The sequence below is a fragment of the Eretmochelys imbricata genome, chromosome 20 (assembly GCF_965152235.1).
Source record: "Eretmochelys imbricata isolate rEreImb1 chromosome 20, rEreImb1.hap1, whole genome shotgun sequence".
NCBI lineage: Eukaryota > Metazoa > Chordata > Testudines > Cheloniidae > Eretmochelys > Eretmochelys imbricata.
This window is the reverse complement of record NC_135591.1, coordinates 1,576,799-1,600,960: the sequence shown is the minus strand read 5'-3', so window position 1 is coordinate 1,600,960 and position 24,162 is coordinate 1,576,799. Positions and strand designations below refer to the sequence as shown.

Sequence of the window (24,162 nt, the reverse complement as noted above, 5' to 3'; positions counted from 1 at the left end):
GCCCGTGGCAGGCAGCGTCTGGCTCCGCGCGCCAGGCCTTGGTGCTTGCTGACCCTCGCCCTCCTTCCCTCGCCTAGACGCGCCCGCCGTGGAAGTGAAGAGCCTGGACCTGCTGGCAGCCCTGCCTACGCCCCCGCACAACCAGACGGAGGACGTGAGGTGAGGGGCCGGGGGAGGGCTCCCGTCCTGGGCTGTGCCGTTGCTTTGCCCCTCCCCAGCTCCCTTGGGGAGGGTGGGGGTGTCCTCTGGCCGTGCCAAACACCGTGCTGGGGTGGGGGGGAGCGGGCTGGGGCTGTGGGGAGTCTCCTGGGTGCAGTGTGGGAAGGGCGAGGGCCCCCCCGGGCTCTCGCCAGTGATGGCAGGAGGGGCCTCTGGTCTGCGGGGTCTCACCAGCGTCTCCCCTCAGGATGGAGAGCGACGAGGAGAGCGACTCCCCCGACAGCATCGTCCCCGCCTCCTCCCCAGAGAGCGTCCTGGGCGAGGAGCCGCCCCGCTTCCCCCTGCTGGCCGAGGCGAAGCCGGAGCTGCAGGAGCGGGTGCTGTCACCAGTCATCCCCATCATCCCCAGAGCCAGCATCCCAGGTGGGCACAGGCGGGGGGTGAGGGTCCCAGTAGGGTGGGCTGGGTACCTGGGGGAAGAAGGTGGGCTGGGATATCCTGGTGGGTGAGTGCCCCTTTAAGGGCTGGGTCGGCCTGGGTCGAGTGGAGCGGGGCTGGGTAAAGTGTGTATGGGGAGGCCCTGGTGAGTTGGCCTGGAGGGTGGGCTGGGTCGGCCTGGGGGCTGGGTGCAGTGTGTATGGGGAGGCCCTGGTGGGTGGGGCTGGGTCGGCCTGGGGGCTGGGTGCAGTGTGTATGGGGAGGCCCTGGTGGGTGGGGCTGGGTCGGCCTGGGGGCTGGGTGCAGTGTGTATGGGGAGGCCCTGGTGGGTGGGGCTGGGTTGGCCTGGAGGGGGGGCTGGGTGGGGCTGGGTCGGCCTGGAGGGTGGTGGGTGAAGTGTGTATGGGGAGGCCCTGGTGGGTGGGGCTGGGTCGGCCTGGGTGAAGGGTGTATGGGGACGCCCTGGAGGGTGGGCTGGGTGGGGCTGGGTGCCATGTGCAGAGGGGTCCCTGGGGGCAGGGTCCCTTCACGGGGCTGGGGGCGGGCGCGGCACGCACCTAACCTGTCTTTTCTCCTGCTCTCAGTGTTCCCTGACCCGAGGCCCCCCGAGGCACGGGAGCCCTTCGGGGAGCACGGCGGGAAAGTGGCCCTGGCGCAGGGCATCGCCTGGGAGAAGGGGAAGGGCAGCGAAGTCTCTGTCATGCTGACCGTCTCGGCCGCGGCTGCTAAGGTGGGGGAGGCGCCATGTGCAGGGGGAGCGGGGAGGGCCGGGGCTCCCTTCAGCCCATGTGGAGAGCCCCCGGCATCGTCTCGCCGGGCCCTGCCCCTGGGGAGCTCAGGAGCAGGGTCCTGCCCTGGCTGGGGCCGCAGCAGCGTCTCTGACCCAGCCCTGCCTCTCGCCCCCCAGAACCTGAACGGCGTCATGGTGGCCGTGGCCGAGCTGCTGCGCATGAGGATCCCCAGCTCCTACGAGGTGCTGTTCCCCGAGAGCCCAGTGCGGGGCTCCGGGCCTGAGGCCAAGAAGGTGGAGACGGACGGGGCTGGTGAGTATCGGGGCAGCCCCGGTGGGAGGAGCCCTGTGGGCAGAGGGTTTCTCCATCCCCCGCTGGGAGCCAGCAGCGGAGCCATGGGGTCCCGTCTCTCTTGTAGGGGGGCTCGGCGGCAAGGCCAAGGCGGCGCTGGCAGGGAAAGCCCCCGACGCTGGCACGGAGTGGCTGAAGCAGTTTGACGCCATGCTGCCGGGGTACAGCCTCAAGAATGAGCTGGACATCCTGACGCTGCTCAAACAGGTCAGTGACCCATGGCGGGGGGGGCGGAGGTGTTTCTTGGCCTGGGGCCAGAATGGGGATGTGGGGCAGCTCTGAAGGACAAATCCCAGGGCCAGCTGCACCCTGGCTTGGCAGCCTCTGGCTGGGCTGATCTCCTGGGCGAGCCCCCCGGTCTCCCCAGCAGGGCTGTCTGGCTCCGTGCGGGAGGGCAGGTGCTGGGAAGCCCTGGGCCCAGCGCCCTCATGCCCGGCCCACGGCGCCCGCGCTCTGAGCCGCCCTGCTCTGTGCCCCCAGGAGAGCCCAGCGCTGGAGAAGGCCGTGCAGCACTGCTACGTGAACAATGTTTCCAACCTGGACGTGCGTCAGCTCTCCGTCCTGCCCCAGGAGCCATCCCCACCCCTGTCCCCCCTCGTCCCCTCCCCTGCCAGCCCCGCCCCCGGGGACAGGATCCCCGAGGCGCCCCCCGAGGTGGCCCCCGCGCCCCCCTCCCCGCCCGCCCTCTCCCCGCCCTCCAAGGAGGAGGCGGCCCGTTCGCCGCCCAAGCTCAAGCAGCGCTCGCGGCCCCCGGAGGAGGGAGAGGAGCCCCGGCCCCGGCTCAAGAAGTGGAAGGGGGTGCGGTGGAAGCGGCTGCGCTTCCTCATCACCATCCAGAAGGGCGGCGCCAAGCAGGACGGCGAGAAGGAGATCTCCGAGTTCATCGAGAAGCTGGGCACCACCCTGCGGCCCGAGAAGGTGCCCCGGGACCTGCGCAAATGCTGTTTCTGCCACGAGGAGGGGGACGGTGCCACTGACGGGCCCGCCCGCCTCCTCAACCTTGACCTGGACCTCTGGGTGCACCTGAACTGCGCCCTGTGGTCCACCGAGGTGTACGAGACGCAGGGCGGGGCGCTGATCAACGTGGAGGGGGCGCTGCACCGCGGGCTGCTCACCAAGTGCTCCCTGTGCCAGAAGACGGGCGCCACCAACAGCTGCAACCGCATCCGCTGCCCCAGCGTCTACCACTTCGCCTGCGCCATCCGGGCCAAGTGCATGTTCTTCAAGGACAAGACCATGCTGTGCCCGCTGCACAAGCTCAAGGGCCCCTGCGAGCAGGAGCTCAGCAGCTTCGCCGTCTTCCGGCGCGTCTACATCGAGCGGGACGAGGTGAAGCAGATCGCCAGCATCATCCAGCGCGGCGAGCGCCTTCACATGTTCCGCGTGGGCGGCCTGCTCTTCCACGCCATCGGCCAGCTGCTGCCCCACCAGATGGGCGACTTCCACAGCGTCACGGCCCTCTACCCCGTGGGCTTCGAGGCCACCCGCATCTACTGGAGCCTGCGCACCAACAACCGCCGCTGCTGCTACCGATGCACCGTCTGCGAGAACAACGGGCGCCCCGAGTTCGTGGTGCAGGCCATCGAGCAGGGCCTGGAGGACCTGGTCTTCACCGACGCCTCGCCACAGGGTGAGGCTGGGCCCGGCTCCCCGTTAGCCTGCCGCTGCTCCCCATCCCAGAGCCAGCCGCAGCTCAGCATGGGGTGGGGGATCCCTCTGTAAACAGCTGCCGTGTCCCACCCAGAGGTGGCTGCATTGGCGCACGGGGTGGCCCGTCTCTGGCAGCATAACTCTGTGGCTGTTAACCAGCTGCTGCAGCCCGCCCCAGAGGTGGCTGCCTTTCACCGTGGTGAGGGAGTTGATGCCTTGGGCTTGTTTGCCAGGCCACAGGGAGTCGCTGCTGGGGGTGAGGGGGGCTGGTGGGGAGCAGGTCCGGAAGCCAAGTCTCATCTTTTTCCCTCCTGCCGCCAGCCGTTTGGAACCGCATCATCGAGCCAGTGGCGGCCATGAGGAAGGAGGCCGACATGCTGCGGCTCTTCCCCGAGTACCTGAAGGGCGAGGAGCTCTTTGGTCTCACGGTGCACGCCGTGCTGCGCATTGCTGAGTCCGTATGTACCCGGGGGGGAGCGCTGAACCCCTCACCCGACGGGAGGGGCAGGCTGGGGGGGGTCTCCCGACAGCGAGGGGCGGGAGGGACACAGCACCCGGCGATATGCTTGGAACCACTTCGGCCGGGACCCCCCGGGGACTGTGGCCCAGCACAGGGGCCGGTGCCAGCTGGGCACATTCAGGGAAGCACTCGCACCCCGAGGGGTGGCCCCCCTGCCCAGGGCCCCGAGGGGATGGGGGTGCGGAACAGGGCACGTCCTTTTCAGTGGAGCCCCTCCAGGCACCGGGACTGGGGTGCTGTCAGCCAACCCACGGTGGGTTCTGCTTGCTCCCTCCCAGCTGCCTGGCGTGGAGAGCTGCCAGAATTACCTGTTCCGCTACGGGCGCCACCCCCTGATGGAGCTGCCGCTCATGATCAACCCCACCGGCTGTGCCCGCTCCGAGCCCAAGATCCTCACCCACTACAAACGGTTAGCGGGGGAAAGGGAGGGGGGCCATGCCCCTTGGGGGGGCCACCTGTAGGGGAGGGGCCCTGGCCTGGGTTGGAGCTGGGGTTCCCCAGGCCTGGGGCTGGGCAGGAGGGAATTGCAAACTGAGCCTCAACGGGCTGGGCTCTCCCAGCCACTCCCTTGGGGCCCCATGTGCTCGGGGCTGGGGGAGGTCAGTGCTGGTCCCTCTCCCCCCTGCCGCCGTGCCCATGCTGTCCGCCTGCTGCAGGCCCCACACCCTGAACAGCACCAGCATGTCCAAGGCCTACCAGAGCACCTTCACGGGGGAAACCAACACGCCCTACAGCAAGCAGTTTGTGCACTCCAAGTCCTCGCAGTACCGCCGCCTCAAGACCGAGTGGAAGAACAACGTGTACCTGGCGCGCTCCCGCATCCAGGGGCTGGGGCTCTATGCCGCCAAGGACCTGGAGAAGCACACCATGGTCATCGAGTACATCGGCACCATCATCCGCAACGAGGTGGCCAACCGGCGCGAGAAGATCTACGAGGAGCAGGTGTGTGTGAGGGGTGGGTCTGGGGGGGGAGGGAGGGGGAGACACCACAGGGATTGGGTGGGGCCTGGAGCACCCTGTGGGCTCAGACCCAGGGTTGTCCCAGGGACACCCTTGGCCCTACGGCTGCATAACTGGCTTTCTCTGCTCTTCTGGCTCCCAGAACAGAGGAATCTACATGTTCCGCATCAACAATGAGCACGTCATCGACGCCACGCTGACGGGGGGCCCAGCCAGGTGAGGGTGTGGGGCACATGGCTGGGGGGGGATGGCGGCGGTGCTGGGGTTTGGGGCAAATGGCCCCTGGGAGAGGCAGTGCTGGAGTTCGGGGGAAATGCCCCCGTGGGAGCCGCTTGCCCCCTCTAGCTTTCTTCAGCTCGGTGCCCTGCAGTCACTGACACCCTCTTCCCCCCCCCCCCCCCCCTTGTGCGGAGGGCAGTGGCTGAGAACTTATGGCACTCGACTACAATCCGAAAGGTGCTGGGTTCAAGTCTGACGCGATCTCCGGTTGAAAGGCCAGCTGCACGGGGGGGTACCTGCCCCGTTGGGTGAGCGCAGTCACGTTGCTCCCTGTAAACCTGGCGGGCCTAGCCCGCGTCAGCCCCATGAGCTGGGGGTTGTGGGGAACTTGGAAACCGAGGCAGAGTGAGGAAGGGATTTGGCAGTGGCAGAGCTGGGAAGAGAACCCAGGAGTCCTGGCTCTAGCCCCCCCACCCTCTGGCCTGTATGTCAGGCACCCTGTCTCCCCTCCCAAGCTGCGCAAGGGGTCTCTGGCATTGACTCGACATATCAAGTCTCATATTTCGCCCCCCAAGCTGTGCCTGAGCATTCCTGCTGGGGGACAGGGGGATGCAGGGCCTGACCCCTCACCTGGGCTCGCCTCTTGTCCCCAGATCCCCACTCTGACGCCTCCTCTCTGCCCTTCCTGCCAGGTACATTAACCACTCCTGCGCCCCAAACTGTGTGGCTGAGGTCGTGACCTTCGACAAGGAAGATAAGATCATTATCATTTCCAGCCGCCGGATTCCCAAAGGGGAGGAGGTAGGGAACTGGGTCCACGAAGGGGGGCGGGGGCGGGGGTCCAGCCTGGCCTTGGGGCTTCTGGCATGCGGTTAGTGCTGCCTCCTGGCTCAGGGAGCTTGGTGCAGCGGGCGGGGCCCCCCTTAGCAGCATCTGCCCAGCAGGTCACCCAGCACGCACGCACACGCCAGCCTTCCCATAGGCGCATCCCGAGCTGTTCAGAGCACTGGGGAGAGATCAGCCACTAGGGGGAGCTCCGGCCCCACAAGAGGAACCAATCAAAGCAGAGTCTGGGTGGGCCAGGAGGGGGCAGGGCTGTGGCTGGCCCCCTGGAGACAGGCGAGGAGGGGGTGGGGTGCACCAGGGCCCCCCTCCTCCCCCCACAAGTTGGGCCAGGACAGGGCGGGGCTGCACGGGGCCAGGAGGGGGCAGGCATGGTGCGGCTCGGCAGCTGGTGGCGTGAGTGCTGCCGATCTGCCAGGGCGTTGCTGGCTCTCACTCTCTGCCCCTCTCGCCCCCAGCTGACCTACGACTACCAGTTTGACTTTGAAGACGATCAGCATAAGATCCCCTGCCACTGCGGAGCCTGGAACTGCAGGAAATGGATGAACTAGCCACCACGGGGCCACCAGTCACAGGCAGCCCCAGGGGCACAGCAGAGCCTGCTGAAGGAGGCCTCTGTTGCGGGTTCTCCTCCCCCTTTGCCATGCTGGGGGCGGGGGACGCAGAGACGGCGCAGGGGAAACGTCCCCATCTGGAACCCAGGAAGCGAGGTTGGTGCAGGTGGGTCAGCCGGGGCCACCTTCGGTTCCAAAGGCGAGGTGGCTCCAGGGGGCGCCCGTCCTTGCTCACACCCATCGGATGCTGCCCGCCTCACCTCCACAGGGAGGGCGTATCGAAAAGACCAGGGACCTCGGTGCTCTCCCTAGCCACTCCAGCCCTGCGCGCCTCGGCCCTGGGCCTCTGCTGGCAGGGCGCTGCTCTCCCCGGGTGGGTGGCCGCAGCGCCATGAGTGGAACCGATGAACTGGCAACTCAGGGTTTTCTTTGTTTTGTTTTGTGAGGAGGGTGGGGCCTGTGGCACCAACAAAACCTGCCCTGTCCGCCTTGCTCACTGTAAATAACTGGATGGATGCGGGGTGATCGGGGTGCTCCAGCTTGGAGTCCGGGGCGGGGCGGCCGAGGTATCGGACCCACGGGGAGCTCAGATCCAGTCAGTCTGTTTTAAAAAAAAAAAAAAACTAATAATATTTGCTCGCTAACTTACCAAGGTAACAAAGAGACTCCTTGAGCTTGACAATCCCAAACCTCCCAGCCCGGCTCTCTGGAGACAGACAGAGCTCGCTTGGGCTTTGGTTTATTTCTTGTTCCGCCAACAAAAGCACCGTGAGCATGTGAAGGAGGCACCCGCTGCTGGAGCAGAGCTGGGGAGAGCCGCGTGCAGAAAAGGGCTCCCCACCCCCATGGACGCAAGGAGCCTCTGCACCCAAACCTACCTCATTTTAAGTGTTAGATTCTGCTGTTTTCAATGTGACCCTCCCTCCGAGACTGACCACACGCAACCTTCCTCGTTCTGAATGAGAACTAGTGGCCGTGGGGGGAGCCTGGAGCAGAGGGAGATTGTTGCCTTGAGCTCTGACCTGGTTCTGCCTGGAAGGAGAGAGACCATAAAATATCCCAGGATCCCCTCCCCCCACCTGTGGGGCCCGCCCGGTTAGGTGCACAGGTGTATTCCTGGCGACTCTCACACTGTGCACAAAGCTGGGCACTCTGCTGCCAGCCCAGAGGCAGAGCCCAGGAGAGGTGGGGGTTCGGGGCTTGAATTAGAACGTGCCAAGACCCTGGCCCTGCTTCCACCCACCTTCCCAGCCCGGCGCAAGCAGCCCCCGAGCACCGCTGCCGGACACTGAGCCCAGCGTGTCGGGGAGACAAGGTGTCCGTTCAAGCCCCTGGGGCTGGAGGAGCTGAGCTCCATGGGGAGCCTGGTTTCAGGCTGAGAGTTGACTGCTGCTGCCATACTCCTAAGTCTGGGGGTGGGGTAGGGGGCCGAGCTCTGCTCTGGGCCCTGCCTCAGCCACTCCGCTCCCCCACTAACCAGCTCCCCTTTCACTAGCAGAACTGCTGCTCCAGGCTGGCCTGAGGAGGCTGTCTGGGTCTGTAATGTCGGCGTGGTATGGGGGGTATTTATCTATTTATACCTTAGCTTGTATATATTAGAATCTTGGGGGGCGCTCTTCTGTGCTCTGCTTGGCTGAGATTTTGGACTGTGCGGGAGGGGAGATCTTGGGGGGGAAAGGGGGGGCATGTTCCATAACTCAACCAAGGGGAGCAAACATCCTCCCCACTCCCTGCTCTTGTCTTCATTGTTAAATAGAAACCCTGTATGTGACGGGGTCCAGGAGCCTCCTGCCAGGCGTGGGCTCCCCAGGGAAGGGAGAGGATTGGTGACATTACAAACCGGGCACCACGTCTCGCCCTCCAGCCTCCCCCTGCCACAGCGCCCTCTTGCTGACGGTTGAATGCTCATCCAGGAGGGACCTTCTAAGACTGCTGTAAACCAGATGGGGCAGGAGGTCCCGCTCTCGCTGCCCCTTTCCAGTAAACTGTATCGTTTGACATCTCTTAACGCACAAAGGCCTGACACCCCCACCCCCCCCGGGGGTGGCATAGGGAATAGCACAGGTGTGAGGAAAGAAGCAGAACGAACTCCTGCAGTGCCCCCCCATGCCACAGCTGCCTGGCTCAGCTGAGGAGGGGTCTCTTTTGTATTAAACTTCCTTCCCCTCCAGGGGCAGGAGAGGGAATGAAATGAAGTGAGATTATTTTGGGGGGAGTGAAATCTGGGGGAGGGGGCCCCAGGGCATTTTATGTTTTTAAATCAAAAGATTTTGAGTGAGAGAGAAGTGTCGCGTTTTTAAAAAGCTGCTTCTGCAACTATTCAAAGCTGCAAAAGGTTTAAAATGAAATGTTGGAACTCGGGGTGAGGGCAGGGAATAATAAAATAAAAACTATACACAAAATTTAAATTTAACCCTGTAAATAAAATGGGAGCTGTGTAGAGAAAAAACTGTTTTTACCAATAATAAAACCACTGGATGTTATTTTAAAATAAAGATGTGTGAGAGAGAAAAAGCCAGTATAACTTTTTTGTTTTTTTCCATTAACTTGGAAGGCTGTAAAGTGTATAAAATAAAAATTTAAAAAATTACTACAAAAAAACAATTAAAGCTGGGAAAGAGGAAAGAAAATACCAGAATATAGCAGGATGTAAGACTTTTTAGACTATGGTTAGAGTATAAAATAGTCCTGTAGATTTTAGCTGGGGAGGGGGGAACCCTATACAGTTTTTAATTTTTATATAAACTATAATCCAGCCCCAGAGCTGACATTTGATTTTTTTTTAAAGTTCTCTGCTTGTAAAATTGCATTCAAAGCCTTGTCCAATACTTCTGTTTGTTTACAGTTGCAGATATTATCTTCTAAGTTTTACCTTTTATGACCCTGAAATAACCATTTATTATTTTGTTGGGTTTTTTAAAAAAAATAAAGTTTAAAATAAAACTATGGCAAGCGTGGACTCTGTGAGGAATCTTCCTGTGTGTTTTGGGGTTTTATTTTTTGTGTGTACCCTGTACAGCGAGGTGGTCCTTCGTAACAAAGAAAAGAATGGAAAAAATAAAATTATTCCTTTTTTAAGAAAAACAAAAAAATGAACTTGTATGTGGCATGTTTTGTATTGGATATAATTTTGAAATGTATATAATTTATGTTTAAAGAGGCAAAGAGTGAGTTTCAAATTTTGCTTCTCTGAGTTTGTTTTTAAAGGAAAAAAATAAAAGTGCATTTTAAATACTGGGTGATCTTGGATTTCCGCCTGTGGTTTTTTTTGTTGTTGTTGTTCCATATTCTCTCTTCCCTCCCCTCCCTCCCCCAAATTTAAATGCAGCTCAAGTTCCCAGCTCAGGCTCCTACCAGCCTCCTCTGGGAAAAGCTTTTGTAGGAGAGTCGCTGTGCTCTAGTGGTGCATGGGTGCCAGAGCTGGGGCCAAAGGGCCATTACTCTCCCCAGGTTTTAAAGAGGAGCACTTTGACCAGAGCTGGGTGGTGTGAGGTTGCCCCTTCCCTGCTGCTATGATTGAAAGGCGGCCGCACACACATTTCCCAATCGGTGACAGAAGGCTGCTGAGGCTCCCCTCTACAAGCATCATTGTAGGGGATTGGATCAGTGCCTCCTTACAGCCCAGGCTCTGTCCTCTACCTGGGGTTGCCCCTTCTGAGGTATGAAAACTGCGAGATCAGGGATGATCCTGAGCCCATAAAATGGGACAGCTTCCCACGTGCACTGAGCACCCTGAGTTCTCGGGCCAGTTACCTAAAAAACAGGACTATGGGTGGAAAACTTGGACAGGTCCCAGCCCTATCTCTACCGCATATCAGCACCAGCTGCTTCAAAGGACGGTGCAAGAAACACCCCCCTGGGCAATTAGGGGATAACTTTGCCCCAGGGCGGTGCCCTCGAGCTCATGGCTGGCTCCTGCCTGGAAGAGCTTCCAGCCCCTAACTCTGCTTTGGTGTTTCCTACTCTAGTCCCAGCGAGATGCAGCCCTGCTGGGAGCCCGGTGCCCGCCATGGCCGCGGGAGATCTGGTGGCAGAGAGTTCCCCAGGCCCGGGGGGGGCAGAGCACGTCCTTCCCACGGGTGAGAGTGGGACTAAGAGAATGACTGTGGAAACCTGCCCCAGCCTGGGATCCCCAGTGCCCAGCTTGTGCCCCCCCCGGGACCTAGTCTGTGCACCCCCCACCGCTATCCCCCCATGGCCTAGTCTGTGCCCCCCCACTCCTATGCCCCCCCAGTGCCCAGCTTGTGCCCCCCAGGACCTAGTCTGTGAAACCCCCCCATCGCTATACCCCCCCAGGGCCTAGTCTGTGCCCCCCCATGCCTATGCCCCCCAGTGCCCAGCTTGTGCCCCCCGGGACCTAGTCTGTGCACCCCCCACCGCTATGCCCCCATGGCTTAGTCTGTGCCCCCCCACTCCTATGCCCCCCCAGTGCCCAGCTTGTGCCCCCCAGGACCTAGTCTGTGACACCCCCCCCATCGCTATGCCCCCCCGGGGCCTAGTCTGTGCCCCCCCCACCCCTATGCCCCCCCAGTGCCCAGCTGGTGCCCCCCAGGACCTATTCTGTGACACCCCCCCATCGCTATGTCCCCCCAGGGCCTAGACTGTGCCCCCCCACCCCTATGCCCCCCAGTGCCCAGCTTGTGCCCCCCAGGACCTAGTCTGTGACCCCCCCATTGCTATCCCCCCCAGAGCCTTGACTGTGCCCCCCATGCCCCCCCAGTGCCCAGCTTGTGCCCCCAGGGCCTAGTCTGTGCCCCCCCATTCCTCCAGTGCCCATCTTGTGCCCCCTGGGCCTAGTCTGTGCCCCCCCACTCCTATGCCCCCCAGTGCCCAGCTTGTGCCCCCCAGGATCTAGTCTGAGCCCCCCCCCGAACCGCCCCCAGGGCCTACTCTGGGCCCCCGCCCCCTTATAATTAAGAGCAGGGAGGTCCCGGCTCCGTGGGGGTCAAAGGTCACTGGGTTCAGGGGTCATTTTATCTGCCGGTTTCTTCCCGCGTCTCCTTCCGGTCACATGACCTCTGCTGGCGGAAGCGGCTGAAGTAGATCCGGGCGGAAGTGAAGCGGCCCCGGCCCCGCCCGCGCCCGCTGCTGCCCCCGGGTGCTCGGCGGGAGCGAGACGAGCCGCGGCCATGGAGGCGGTAAGAGCCCGGCCGGCCCCGGGACGGGGGGGCCCCGGTCGGTCCGCGTGGGGGAGCCCCCGGATCGGGCCCCGTCCCGGCACCCGGATCGGGCCCCCCGCATCGGGGCCCCCCGAGAATGGCCCCCCCGGGGGTTGCGTCACCCCCCTTGGAGTCCCCCTGCAGTGGGGGGGGCTGCGGGGTCCCCTATCCTGGGAGGGGCCCCGGAGCAGAGACCCCCCAGCACGTGCCCCCCCCCGCGGCCCCTGTGGGGGCAGACCCGGGCCCCCGGTGACCCCCCCCCCGTTCTGAGTCCCTGCCCGGCCCCCAAGGGCCCCGCGTCCTGCCTGGCCTGAGCCCAGCCCCCCCCCGCCCGGGCCCCCCCGCCCGGCCCGAGAGCGAAAGGTCCGCGGGCCCCGGGGCGAGTGGCCCCACCTGGCGCAGGGGCCCTGGGGCTACGGCACTTCCCGCCTCGGCAACCCCCGGGCGAGCCAGGGGCCCGGTCCCCTGAGGGCCTCGTCTGTGCCCCGCTGGCCTGGCCTTGCCGCCTCCTCTCCCTGGCGCCTGAGCGTGAGCCCAAAGCCCTTTTCTTGTGTCTGTCCTGGGAGCTCTCGCCCGCCTCCAGCCCTGCCTGCCTGCGTCCCCGGCCGGTGCGTGGCCCCGCCAAGGGGCTGGGGGGCCCCCTCTGGGGCTACGGGCCCGACCCACGGCCGGGCACGGATTCCTCTGGGCGGCCGGGCCAGTGAAGCCAGTGGCGCCGTGGGGCTGTGCGCAGGCCGGGAGCTGCTCTTGCGGAGGGCGCCCCGCGCCCCGGGGTTGTGAGCTCCGTGCCCAGCCCCGCCTGCGCCCAGATCCCTCATTTCCTCCTCCTGGGCCTTTGCTGTGCTGAGCCCCGGGCTGGGTACTCCGGTGTGTCCCCGGCCAGCTCCCTCGGTGCCCCGGCTGAGACACGGATGCATGCCTGCAGCCCGGGGAGGGGGTCTGCCAGGCTCTGGGGGGCTCCTGGCCTGGAAATAGCGTTCAGGGCTCGGCCGGGCTGCGGTCCCTGCCCACCCACTGTGTGCGCGCCCTAGGGGTTAAAATACCCGCCCAGGGCAACCCGAGGAGGTTGGAGGCCAGAGGGCCGAGTGGGATTTGCTTCCCGTTCCTTAGTGCACATCCCAGCCCTGCTGCTTGGCTCCAGGCATGGACCTGGCTGCATGGGGCAGTCCTGTGCCCTGGGACGTGCTGGGGGAGCACCTTGTAACTGGCCAGGCAAGGCTCCCCCATGCGCCCCGAGGCCACGTGTCCCTGCAGCAGAGTGGCCGGGGGCGTGTTGCTGAATCTGGGTGCTGGGGCAGTGCCCACGGGCCAGTGCTGTCCGTGTTTCAGGCAGGCTGGTGCAGGGCCCGGCTTAAAGGGACAGAGCCCTCGGATTGGGGCTGTCAGGGAGTCTGCGGCCGGCCTGAACTGATGGCTGATCCCCAGCCAGGCAATCGTCCCTAGGGGGTTTAGCGAGATTGTGGTTGGGGCGCCAAGTCTGGTCTAAGTCCTCTCCGCGTGGCAGTGGCCATGGTGGGTTGAGCTGGGGGACTCAGTCTGGTTCCTGCTGGAGAAATGTCCATTGGCCTAAAGCCTCCGTGGTCTGCGTGCTGAGATGTGGCTGGATCCGGGACTGGCCCCAGGCCTTGGCCGGCCGGCTCTTGGGCTCCCTCCGCAGTGATGGTTCATCTGATGGGGCATCGCTGCCAGGGCGTGGCCACCGGGGGCTGTCAAGGTGCTAGGCTTGTGTGCTGGGCGCATCCCACCTGGGGCCTCCTGCCCCCTCCAGCGTCCCTTCTCTTTCTGAATTGGGGGCAGGATTCTCCCTCCCTGTCCCGAGCCCTAGGGCCACGTTGCTGCACGCGGTAAGCGGTGGCCGGGCTCTGCCGCAGAGGTGGCTGCCTGTCGGAGGCATGAGAAGCGGTTCCTGGGTGCAGTTTGCAAAGCACCCTGAGATCAGTTGACATGAAGGAGAAGAGGTCGCTCCCTTGTAGCGGCCGCTTCCTCGAGAGCCCGGCAAGCCCTGGGCCGGAGCCAGGTTCCCTCTCTGAAAAGGAAAGTGAAAAGTGAGGCTTGGCTTTCACTTCCTCCCGGCAGCTCCCTGGCTCAGGCACCTTGCAGCCTGACGGGCATTATGGCCCCAGCCACCCCCCAGCTCACCCACCTTGAAACCCAGCACTGCTCAGCTCCGGGAGCAAAGGATTTGCCCAAGGGAAAGAGCAGGTTAGAGCAGAGGCTGGGAGCTGGGACTCCTGGGTTCTTTTCTCACTCGGCTCTGCCTCGCTGCGTGGGCAAGTCACTTCCCTACTCAGCTGGGCCCAGGAATCGCTGCTTGGGCCGGCAGGAGGTTAAAGGGGCACTGGCTGGGTGGAGTGGGATTTCCCCTGGGAATGGGTAGGGGAAGGAAACCCGCTGCCATGCCTCGTGCACGCCGTGCCCTGAGCGGGGCGGGTAGCTCCGGGCACAGCGCAGAGAGAGGGGCACAGTGCAGCTGTGTGTGGGGCGGGGGGGGACTTTAAAAATGATTTGTTAAAGAGGTTTTTTAAGGTGCTGCAGGAGCAGGGCTGCGTGGGGGGGGTGCCCCCTGTGAGGTGGGGTTGTGGGGGGCAGGCTGCCTGCAGCAGCAGGGCTGCCATGTTCCTTTCCCAAAGCAATGAGTCCGTGTTATGGGACAGGAGTGCGACCCATCTTATTTCCAGTGTCCCCCGTTGCTTCTCCTCTTCCCAGCAGCTGCTCTGCCCTGCTCTAGGGGAGGGTCTCATCTCAGGGTGGGGGGCACAGGACTGTGGGTCGCTGGGGAGTCTCTGATTTCTGTCTGTCTGCAGGGCCCAGTTCCTGAGAGCATTGCCGAGAAGTGCCCCTTGGCACCCGAAGGTGAGGGCTGGGTCAGGGCAAGGGGCATCCGGCCATACGGGGGCTCAGACCAGATGGGCGTGTCTGGCCCAGTCCCCTGCGCTGTGTTCGCTAGACCAGCTAGACCTGGCAGGGGTTTGTCCGTCCTCTGGGGATGGAGAATGATCTATCACCCTCCTCTGCCAGCCCTGAAACCGTTCTCAGCCCCCCAGGCTCCTCTTCCCCTGGGTTTTCAGCCTGTCCTCCCAGCTCCTGGGGCGGGTCTGTCTCTCTCTGCAGGACTCTCTCCCGTTGGGCCCATCCCCCTGCACACAGGGGGAGCGGGCGCTCAGGCAGGCTGGGGGAGCCTGGGCTAGGCACGGGATGCAGGGGAGGGGGGCATGCTCCCAGACTGGGAGCAAGAGCTGCTCCTCGGAGCAGGACCCCTTTGACCCCCCAGACCGTCCCCTCTGCACTGACAGCTCTTCTGTCACGGCGGGTGGGGGAGTCCGGGCCCTGCACCCCTCTTCCTGGGATTCACCGTGACTCTCTGCCAGCCAGTAAAATGGGAGGTTTATTGGACAATAGGAACACAGTCTAAACGAGAGGTTGCGGGTACAACCAGATGTGACCCTGGGCGGGGGGGGGGGAGAGTGTTGCCCTGGGAATGTGGCAGGGGGGTTTCACTGGGGATGAGAGACCTGAGAGCCTGTCACCTGAGCCGGGAGGGGGAGGTGACACCTCTGCCAGGGAATGTGGACAGCGGCTGCAGGAGGGAGCCTGCTGGGGGGGGGGGGGGGTTAGTTTCAGTTTGGGGCTGGGTGGAGGAACGCAGGGAACCCCAAGCCTGGGGTCTAAGCTCCCTGCTCCCCAGAAGAACTTGACTGAGGGGTCCTGGTGGTACCCACAAGCTCTGTTTTGGACTTTGTTCCTGTTGTCCAATAAACCTTCTGTTTTACTGGCTGGCTGAGAGTTTCAGTGAATCCCAGGAAGAGGGGTGCAGGGCCTGGACTCCCCCAAACTCCATGACACCAGGACCCCTCAGTCAAGTCCTTCTGGGGGACAAGGAGCTTAGACCCCAGCCTTGGGGTTCCCTGCTTTCCAGCACCAAACTGAAACCAACCAACCAACCAACCCCCCCACCCCGCCCCCCAACAGGCTCTCTCCTCTGGCCTTTGTCCAGTTTCCGGGGCAGAGGTGTTACCTCCCCCTCCCCGGCTCAGGTGACAGGCTGTCAGGTCTCCCATCCCCAGTGAAACCCCCCTGCCACATTCCCAGGTCAGCACCGCTCCGGGGGCACAGCATGCCCACTTCCTGCCCAGTCTCATTGCCGGAGCAGGCCCCTGCACTCCCCTCCCCCAGCCCCCTAACTGCGCCTTCTTCCCGCAGACGCGGAGCCTGGCAGCGGGGTGTACTCCTGCTTCATGAGGTCCCATCGCTGCTACGACCTGATCCCCACCAGCTCCAAGCTGGTCGTCTTTGACACCTCCCTGCAGGTGGGTGCTCTGCGGGGGCAGCGGGCAGGGCGGGGCGCTGGGTGCGCACCCTAGACGGTGGGAAGACTGGCGGTGGCTACGTGTGTGCCCACACCCCAGGTGGGTCCCCCGTGGCACAGGTGGGCTCACCCCGGGGGGCAGGAGGCCCTGAGACAAGCTTCCCTGGGCTCGGCCCCCAGTGCTGGCTGCTCCAGCCCCCTGGCTGAACAGGTTGCCCCACGACCTCTGACAGGCCATCCTGCCTCTGACCCCCGCAGGAGCCCCCTCCAGCCCTCTCCCACCTCCCGGGAACTGTGACAGGCACTGCCCACCCATCCCCCCCAGTCTGACGTGCGTCTGTGTTGGGCTGCAGGTGAAGAAAGCCTTCTTCGCGCTGGTCACCAATGGCGTGCGGGCTGCCCCGCTCTGGGACAGCAAGAAGCAAAGCTTTGTGGGTAAGTCTGGGCTGCAGCTTGGGGTGGGGGTGCTCTGGGGGCCAGAAGGGCCCTGGGGACCGGGCTGCCCGGAGGCTTCTTGCCCCACTCACTTGCTCTCTTCCCTCCAGGGATGCTGACCATCACTGACTTCATCAACATCCTCCATCGCTACTACAAGTCGGCCATGGTAAGGATGGGCCCCTCCTGCCCTGGTGCCAGGGATGGGTAACCGCCCCAGCTCTGTGGGGCTGCGCGGGCACGGGCCCCGGCCCCTGCCCCTGCCAGCTTTGTTCCTGTGGGGCTGAGGGTTATAACCAAGCCCCCAGCAACGGCCCCACCAGCAACAGGGTCACGCCCCTCGTTCCTGGGCGGGGCTGTTAGCGCTGGGGACTGCGCCTCCCACCCCCCGCCCCGGACACAGTCCCCAAGCCGTGCTCGGGCCGACGGCCGAGATGACTAAGGCTAACTCCCCTCCCCCCTGCGTCTAGGTTCAAATCTACGAGCTGGAGGAGCATAAAATCGAAACGTGGCGAGGTAAGGGGGGGCGGGGTGTTTGGGAGGTAAGGGGGGGCAGGGTGTTTCGGGGGTGAGGATGAAGGAGAAGGAGGGGAGCACTGTGTAGGGGAGGTGCAGTGGTGGCGGGGGGGAGAACCGAAGGGGGAGCTGAGGGGTACTGTGCCATGGGTGGGGGGCTGGGATCCCCTGGGCGCTGCAGAACCCCCTGTGCCAAGGACAGAGCTGGTCTGTTTCCAACCAGAGCTGAAAGCTGCCTCAGGCCCACGTGCCTGCCCCACCTCTCATGGCTCCTCCTCACGTGCCCCCCCGCCCTTGGCTGGGACCCCACCTGCGCTGCGGCCCCCGCTCAGTGTCTCACTGAGCGCGTCTCCTCTCCCCCACAGAGGTCTATCTGCAAGACTCCTTCAAGCCACTGGTCTGCATCTCCCCCAGTGCCAGGTAAGACCTTGGCTGCTGGCCCCGCTGGGGGGCTGAGGGCTCCCCGTGCTCTCTGGGAAAGGGGGTGGTGAGGGATTATTTATGTGCATTGCCCTAGTGCCTGACAGCCCAGGCCTGGCCTAAGACCCCATGGAGGGCTGGTCCCCATACGATGGTCACAGGCTCTGGGGCTACAGGCTGCCATCCACTGCTGGCTGAGCAAGCCCAGGAGCCCTGCACTAGCCACTGGCCTTCCCCGTGCTCGCTGGGAGGAGAACTCAGGAGTCCGGGGGGCTCTACCTATACTCAGGGCACCTGTCTACCCTGCCCCCTTCTGCCTCGCAGCCTCTTCGACGCCGTCTCCTCGCTGATCCGGAACAAGATCCACCGGCTGCCCGTCATCGACCCGGACTCCGGGAATACGCTCTACATCCTCACACACAAACGCATCCTCAAGTTCCTCAAGCTCTTCGTAAGTCCTGCCCACCCAGGCCCTTGCCGACGCTCTGCCCGCTGCCCCCGGCAGGGACTCGGGGCGGGGGCGGTGTCCCCTGCTCAGTTGTTGCCCTGGCTCAGGCGCCCGCCCCGTCCAGCTGGCCCCCGGCGGGAACACGCCTCGCCCAGGCTGCCACGTGGACGCCAGCCGGATGCCCCCACCTGGCGCCAAGGAACAGCTGCATGTCCCCTGCTCAGACTGTGGTCGCGCCGCCCAGCCCCTGCCGTCGGGCTGAGAAGGTGGTTCGCTCCGCTCTCCTCTGGCTGCAGGGGCTCCCCCGGACCCCCAACAGGCCGGGCTGGTGGCACATGACTCCCCCGCTCCCATATTCCCTGTAGATAGCGGAGGTCCCAAGGCCGGAATTCATGGGCAAAACCCTGGAGCAGCTGAAGATCGGCACCTATGCCAACATCGCCCTGGTGCGCGCCAACACGCCGCTGTACGTGGCCCTGGGCATCTTCGTGCAGCGCCGTGTCTCTGCCCTGCCCGTGGTGGACGAGTCAGGTGAGGAGGGGCGGGGGGAGAACATGGCGTGTCCCAGCTCAGGGCCAGCTGCCCCCTTGAGCCCGCGGTCTCTGTATCTCCCCCCTGCTGGCCCCCCACTCCGGAGGCGGCTCATTCCTCGGCACACTGGTCTGGACTGGACTGCCTGCGAGCTCCCCTCCCCCGGGGGGCCATGCCAAGCTGAGACCCCCCCATGCAGAGCCGGACCCCCCACCCCCACCCCGGGGCAGTGCACTGGATAGAAATACGCCAATCCCAAGCCGCGGCTGCAAACCAGGGCTCCCAGCTAAGCTCCATACATGTCCCCAGCTTACCCAGACACCACGCTGGGCCGGGGGCCGCCTATTTCCCGCGCTCCCTGCATCCCTCTCCCACGCTCGGCTCTCCCTCTCCTGCCAGCCCCTCCGTAGCCCTGTCAGGAAGCGAATTGATGGACCCTCAAGTTCATGGAGCGCAGTCTGGGACCCCTGAGAATCCCCCGGGTCCCGGAAGCTGCCAGGCAGCAATGCGGGGGGTAAAACACGGGTATTGACCCCTACATTGTCCGTCACCCCCCTGGATGGAACCAATACCAGCCCCCCCGTCCTCCCCTGGCCCCGTATCCCGCCAGTTCTGAGCTCCCACAACGAGGCCAGGCCCCCAGAGGGCCCTGCAGGGCTGGAACCTCAGCGTCAGCCAGCTGCGGGGAGGGAGGGGGCCAAGCCCTGTCCCCGTCTCACCAGCCCCTCCCCTCCTCTGTCTCAGGTCGGGTCGTGGACATTTACTCCAAGTTTGACGTCATTGTAAGTACCATCCCCAATGCAGAGCTTGGGGTGCGGGGTGTACCTACGCCAGCGGGTGGGTTTGGGCGTGGGGCTGGTGGGATGGGGGGTGCCTGCATTGGCTGGTGGGACTTGGTGCTCCCCCCACTTGGCAGATGGGTGTCACGCACAGACACCCCCTGAGTTGTTGCCCGTGGGTGGCTGTCGCTGCCGGGCATGGCCGAGTTTAGCCCCCACGGGGGGCAGATTGCTGTGGGGCAGAGTGAGAGCCGCAGGCAGGGTTTGCTCTGGGGCCAGCGAGTGCAGCTCCCCCGTTCGTCCCCCGTCCCCAGAACCTGGCGGCTGAGAAGATGTACAACAACCTGGACGTGACGGTGACGCAGGCCCTGCAGCATCGCTCACAGTACTTCGAGGGGGTGCTCACGTGCTACAAACACGAGACCCTGGAGACCATCATCAACCGCCTGGTGGAGGCCGAGGTAATCTCCCCCTGTGCAGCCCTTCCTACCCCTGGGCCCACCCCCGGATCCTCCCATGCCCTGCGGGGCCCCTCCTAGCCCCCGTGCCCCTCCGGAGCTTACCATGGCCCCCCCCATGCCCTACGTGACCCTTCCTGTAGACCCCTGGGGAGGGACACAGCCCAACCCAGAGACTTGGATGGGAGACCAGGGGTGGGGACAACTCTTCCCTCCCAGTCAGCCTGGCCCCCCTGGGCACTGGCATTAGCCCCCCTGTCCTAGCCAATCCCACCCCACCCTGCCCACGGCTCCGCCTCCCCCCATTTCCTGGCCCAAACCCCAGTGTCTGTGCTGGGGGCTCCGAGCTCCCTTGGGCTGCAGGGCCCCTGGCTGACCGTGGTCTGTCTGTCTGTCTGCCGCAGGTCCACAGGCTAGTGGTGGTGGATGAGAACGAAGTGGTGAAGGGCATCGTCTCCCTCTCTGACATCCTGCAGGCGCTGGTGCTCCCGGGCGGGCCGCAGCCCTGAGGGGGGCACCCCGCTGCCTGTTCTGAGACTGTCGCTGCGATGGGGCTCTGAGGGACAGGGACCATGGATGCCAGGCCCCCCTGGCCACCCATCACCCGCTGGCCCTGCCCTGCTCCACCAGCATCGCGCCTCCCGAGCCGCAGCCCCCCAAGCAGGCGGGATGGGGGGGCTGCACGCCAGCCAAAAGCCAGCAATAAACCCACCCAGTTCTCCCAGGCAGGCTGGGCTGCTCCGTCCACAGGGAGTGGAGCAGGGCTGAGCCCCCAGGCCCTACCCATGCATCAACACCATGCGTTGGGCATCACTTGGCTGGGGAGATCCTAGCTGGGCACCCTGCACTGGTGCTGCCAGCCCCTCCTGAAATGGCCAGGGAAGCCCTGTGTGATCAGCTGCCCCACGGTGCTGGACCTGTTCCCATTTCTGCACCCCTCCCTCCCGGGGGCTGGAACAGTTTCCTTATTTCATCCCCCTCTCCCCCCGGGGGTCAGATCTCAACCAGCTCCTGCCCTGCAACGCCGCACGGCCCTGCCCCTGGGCATCTGAAACTACCCTCCCCCCATACCCCAGTGATTTCCCCCCTTCCCTTAAGAAAGTCCAAACTCTGTTTTTACTGAGCACTGTTTTTATATCCTGTTGCTGGAGCCCTGGCCTGGGGCAGGGGCCTCGCTCGCTCGTCCTCTCGCGGGCCCAGGGTGGGAACTCGTCTTTAGTCGGAGTCTGGGCTGGTGGCCGTTGGGATGTGGGGGTGAGGAGACTCCCAGGGATTTGTGCCTGGGACCCCGCCCCCACAGTATCTGCACCCATCACTGCTCGGTTATTATAAGTCTGTAATAAAAACCCGGCCATGCGTCTAGATGACGCTACTCTTAGGTGGCTGCGTAAGTGGTTGATGGATCAGACTCTGCGTCGTTAGCAAGGGGCTGCTGTGAAACTTGAGGGCGTCTCTCGCAGGGTCCCACGGGGCTCGCTCCTGGGGCTGCTGCTCGTCAGTGTTTTCATTAATGACGTGGGTGATGGGGCAGAGGATGCTTAGAACATCTGCCGCTGGCCCCAAGCTGGGCAGGGTTGCAAGCATTTCGGAGGGCAGGATTTGAATCCAAAATGACCTTCCACACGATGAAATTCAGTGAAGACAAGTGCAAAGTACGTCCCTGGGGAAGGAAAAATCGAAAGTGCAGCTGCACACGGGCAAACTGGCGCCAGGGTCCCATGGCCGGAAAGGAGCCGGGCTCAGCGTGAACCACAAACCCCATGAGCCAACAAGGTGGTGGAGCTGGGAAAAGGGGAGTATCGTTCTGGGGAGTTAGGGGGAGCAGCATAGGGCAGGCACGGGCGGGCGTTGTCCTGCTGCTCAGTGCTGGGTCATTGCTGCAGAGGGTCAGCGTGAGGCAGGCCGGAGGACAGCAGCAGGAACAAGTCAGGGGTTCGAACCCCCAGCCTGGGAGGAATGGTTCACGCTGGGCCCCGGGAGTCTGGGGCGAGGGAGAGCCGGGGGCCCTGCGAACTCTGCAGATCCGTTGGGGCTGATGGGAATCAAGTGAGAGGCAGGACCAGCACTGGGCTGCCAGGTGGATACGAGGTCCAAGGGGGGTGGAATCCCTGGCTCTGGTGGGACATGCCCGTCAGGGCTGGGCTGGGGGTCCTGGGCCCTACCTCAGCACAAGGGCCTGGACTAGATGCCTCGGGAGGGCCCATCCAATCCCACTCTCTGTGCCTATAAACAAAGCAACCCCAGGGGGTGCACGCAGGCACCCCCTCCCGCTGGGCAGGGCACGAGATCCAGCCACACAGACCAGATGTTTGCCAAGTTGCCCAGTGCCCGGCTGAAAGGTGCCTTGGTACCAGGATGCCATGAGTGGGATGAGAACCTGTAGGGAGCAGAACAGAATCCCAACCCACAGCCCCTGCTAGCCCAGCCAGGGCTCCCCCCCCCCCCCCAGCCCTCCCATTGCCCCTCACCCCTGACCTGCAGCCCCTGCTAGCCCAGCCAGGGCTCCCCCCCCCCCCAGCCCTCCCATTGCCCCTCACCCCTGACCTGCAGCCCCTGCTAGCCCAGCCAGGGCTCCACCCCCCCCCCAGCCCTCCCATTGCCCCTCACTCCTGACCCGCAGCCCCCTACTACCCCAGCCCTGGGCTCCCCACCCCGTCAATCCCGCTACCCCAGCCCTGTGGGTTGCCAGCAGGGGGCAGCACTGCTCACACTCGCCTGGGGCCTGGGCTCTGCCAGCTCCCGAGCTGGGCCCTGTAAGAGCCTCACTGGGGCCAGAAACAGCGGCCATAGGGGGCGTGTTCGGTGCTGGGGCGTCTCCCTCCTACCCTCCCCCGCCCCAGCACGGGGATTCGAACCTGAGTCGCTGCCCAGCACTGCTTGGGCCCTGGTCCCTTGCGGGGACCCCTGGGAACTGGCCTAGCTGGAGCAAAGAGCAGGGCCTGCTGGTCCCCCCCACCCCCCGACCCAGTGGGTCACTGGGTGCTTTCGGCTCAACGGGTCGTGCAGGGGGGGTTGCTTCCCTGCCCGCCCCACAGTGTGACCATCCCTGGGGCGGGGTGGCCGGGAATCCGCTGAGCCTGCGTCGTTGTCCAGCCGTAAATCCCTGTTTGTTCCACCCATGGGTTTTCTAAAAGGGCTGGAAAGAGCCGGGGGCGAGGGGGGGCTGTAGGACCCCTCCTCCAGGCGCCAGCCTCTGGTAGCTCCCTGGTTCCCCTGGCTCAGAGACGGGCCGGGGAGCCGCTGGGCCGGGAGGGGTGGCCAGGCAGCCCAGGACAGCAGCTGGTCTGAGGGCGTCTGCAGGGAGGGGCCAGCTGGGGGAGGGGTAAGGAGGAAGGGAGCATGGGCTAGTGGTCAGAGCTGGGCACCAGGACGCCTGGGTTCTGAGCCTGAGCCAGAGGTAAGTGCATGGCTCTTGGAGTCAGGACTCCTGGGTTCCTCTGTTCACAGGAGCCTCCTCAGTGCCCGGGACCCCGGCCTAGCTCTGCGCGTGGCCCCAGGGCCTTGCTAGCACAGGCTGGGTAGCCCAGCTGCTGTCCTGGGCCAGGAGGTCACCTGATTCCTTTGTTCTCCAACCCTTTAGCTCTCACCTTGCAGGGCGGAAGGGCCCAGGCCATCAGTGTCCAGGAAACAGGGTGTCGGCCATTCTCTGTGTCCAGACCCCTGCACACACCTGCCCTCTAGGGCTCTGCAATGATCATACATCCTTACCCCACCCCATAGAGACTTAAGAACTGCCTAGGGGAAACTGAGGCACCCCCACACTATTCAGAGGAAACATTAAGAACAGTCCCACTTTGTCACATCATGGACACCCTCCACCTCACTGAAGGCGTTGGCCTGTCATTACCTGGGTCTTGCCCCACCCCCCTAAGCAGCCCCCACCACGGTCCCAAGACTTGGCCTGCAGCCGCCTCTGACCTGGGGCCGGGGGGAGAGTGGGGACATGGGCAAGGCTGGGAGCTTAAACTAGCTCCCATGAACTTAACTAGCAGCCACTTGTCTTGGGGAGGATCAGGATCAGCAGCGGGGGAACTGGGGGGTGCAGGGTGGGAGGGGGCTGGGGGTGTCAGGTGCAGGCTGCAGGATGGGAGGCCTGGGGGTGCCAGGTGCAGGCTGCAGGGAAGGCGGGGAGGGGGTGACAGGTGCCGGGGGGGGGGGGTTGTGACCCACCAGTGGCTGGGGCTGGTGTGGGGTCGACAAGCTTCAGTGAGCTCCAAGCCCAGCAGTGTCATCAACAGGCCTCTTGGGAATGGGGGTCTCGAGGCAAGCGACATGGTGGGGGACTTTCATCCCCTCCCCCCCCAAGTCCTCGCCAATCTCAGTGCCCCAGCTCCCCTGCATGGCGAGGCTTCGCCAGCCCTGGCGCCTCCCCGGGCGGTGCTGAGCGAGGCACATTCCCTGCCGGGTGGGAGGCTGCGAGGGCCCGGGGGGGCTGAGGAATAACACGGCCCTGGAGCCGCCTGCTCCAGTCAGTGCTGCCGTCCCGGCTCCAGGGCCCTGCAATCCAGCTGGGGTCGGTGTCCGAGGGCCGCGGCTCGGAGGGGGCGAAGGCGCCGATCCAGCCCAGCCCAGAGCCCAGCGAGCGACGGAAACAGGCAGCCAGGTCATGGGGGGCGCTGCTGGGGCAGGGCTGAGAGGTGGGCACAGGGTGCGTCCGCCCAGGCTTGTCTCCCGCACTGGGTGCG

At 64.2% G+C, this 24,162-nt stretch overlaps 2 protein-coding genes across 5 annotated transcripts in view; both read left to right on the top strand.

Annotated features, from left to right (window-relative positions):
- Positions 1–9,667, top strand: part of KMT2D (lysine methyltransferase 2D) — a 49,557-nt gene extending 39,890 nt beyond the window's left edge. The window contains exons 43-54 of one of the 3 annotated variants that reach the window (XM_077838946.1): positions 78–159; positions 407–582; positions 1,182–1,327; positions 1,505–1,640; positions 1,747–1,886; positions 2,160–3,309; positions 3,651–3,787; positions 4,128–4,258; positions 4,524–4,791; positions 4,952–5,025; positions 5,721–5,829; positions 6,330–9,667. In XM_077838946.1, coding sequence (XP_077695072.1) covers positions 78–159; positions 407–582; positions 1,182–1,327; positions 1,505–1,640; positions 1,747–1,886; positions 2,160–3,309; positions 3,651–3,787; positions 4,128–4,258; positions 4,524–4,791; positions 4,952–5,025; positions 5,721–5,829; positions 6,330–6,422 — 2,642 coding nt within the window. In that variant the 3' untranslated portion in view covers positions 6,423–9,667. Of the gene's footprint in view, positions 1–77; positions 160–406; positions 583–1,181; positions 1,328–1,504; positions 1,641–1,746; positions 1,887–2,159; positions 3,310–3,650; positions 3,788–4,127; positions 4,259–4,505; positions 4,792–4,951; positions 5,026–5,720; positions 5,830–6,329 lie in introns of those variants that run through there. The other 2 variants (XM_077838945.1, XM_077838947.1) reach the window with 2 other exon arrangements.
- Positions 9,668–11,463: 1,796 nt separating this feature from the next.
- Positions 11,464–20,855, top strand: PRKAG1 (protein kinase AMP-activated non-catalytic subunit gamma 1). Of its 2 annotated transcripts, none has more exons than XM_077838951.1 (12): positions 11,464–11,563; positions 14,389–14,437; positions 15,785–15,891; positions 16,244–16,325; positions 16,436–16,494; positions 16,796–16,841; positions 17,207–17,261; positions 17,586–17,712; positions 18,075–18,240; positions 18,985–19,022; positions 19,334–19,480; positions 19,882–20,855. In XM_077838951.1, exons 1-12 carry the CDS (start codon positions 11,555–11,557, stop codon positions 19,984–19,986), a joined length of 990 nt encoding a protein of 329 aa, XP_077695077.1. In that variant the 5' UTR covers positions 11,464–11,554; the 3' UTR covers positions 19,987–20,855. The 2 variants fall into 2 exon arrangements, with proteins under 2 accessions (XP_077695077.1, XP_077695078.1); XM_077838952.1 differs by lacking the exon at positions 11,464–11,563 and adding an exon at positions 13,766–13,786.
- Positions 20,856–24,162: the final 3,307 nt, after the last annotated feature.

Coding starts and splice junctions, on each gene's coding strand:
- PRKAG1 (XM_077838951.1), top strand. Junction 17,713..18,074: donor TCAAGTTCCTCAAGCTCTTC/GTAAGTCCTGCC, acceptor TATTCCCTGTAG/ATAGCGGAGGTCCCAAGGCC. Junction 19,481..19,881: donor ACCGCCTGGTGGAGGCCGAG/GTAATCTCCCCC, acceptor TGTCTGCCGCAG/GTCCACAGGCTAGTGGTGGT.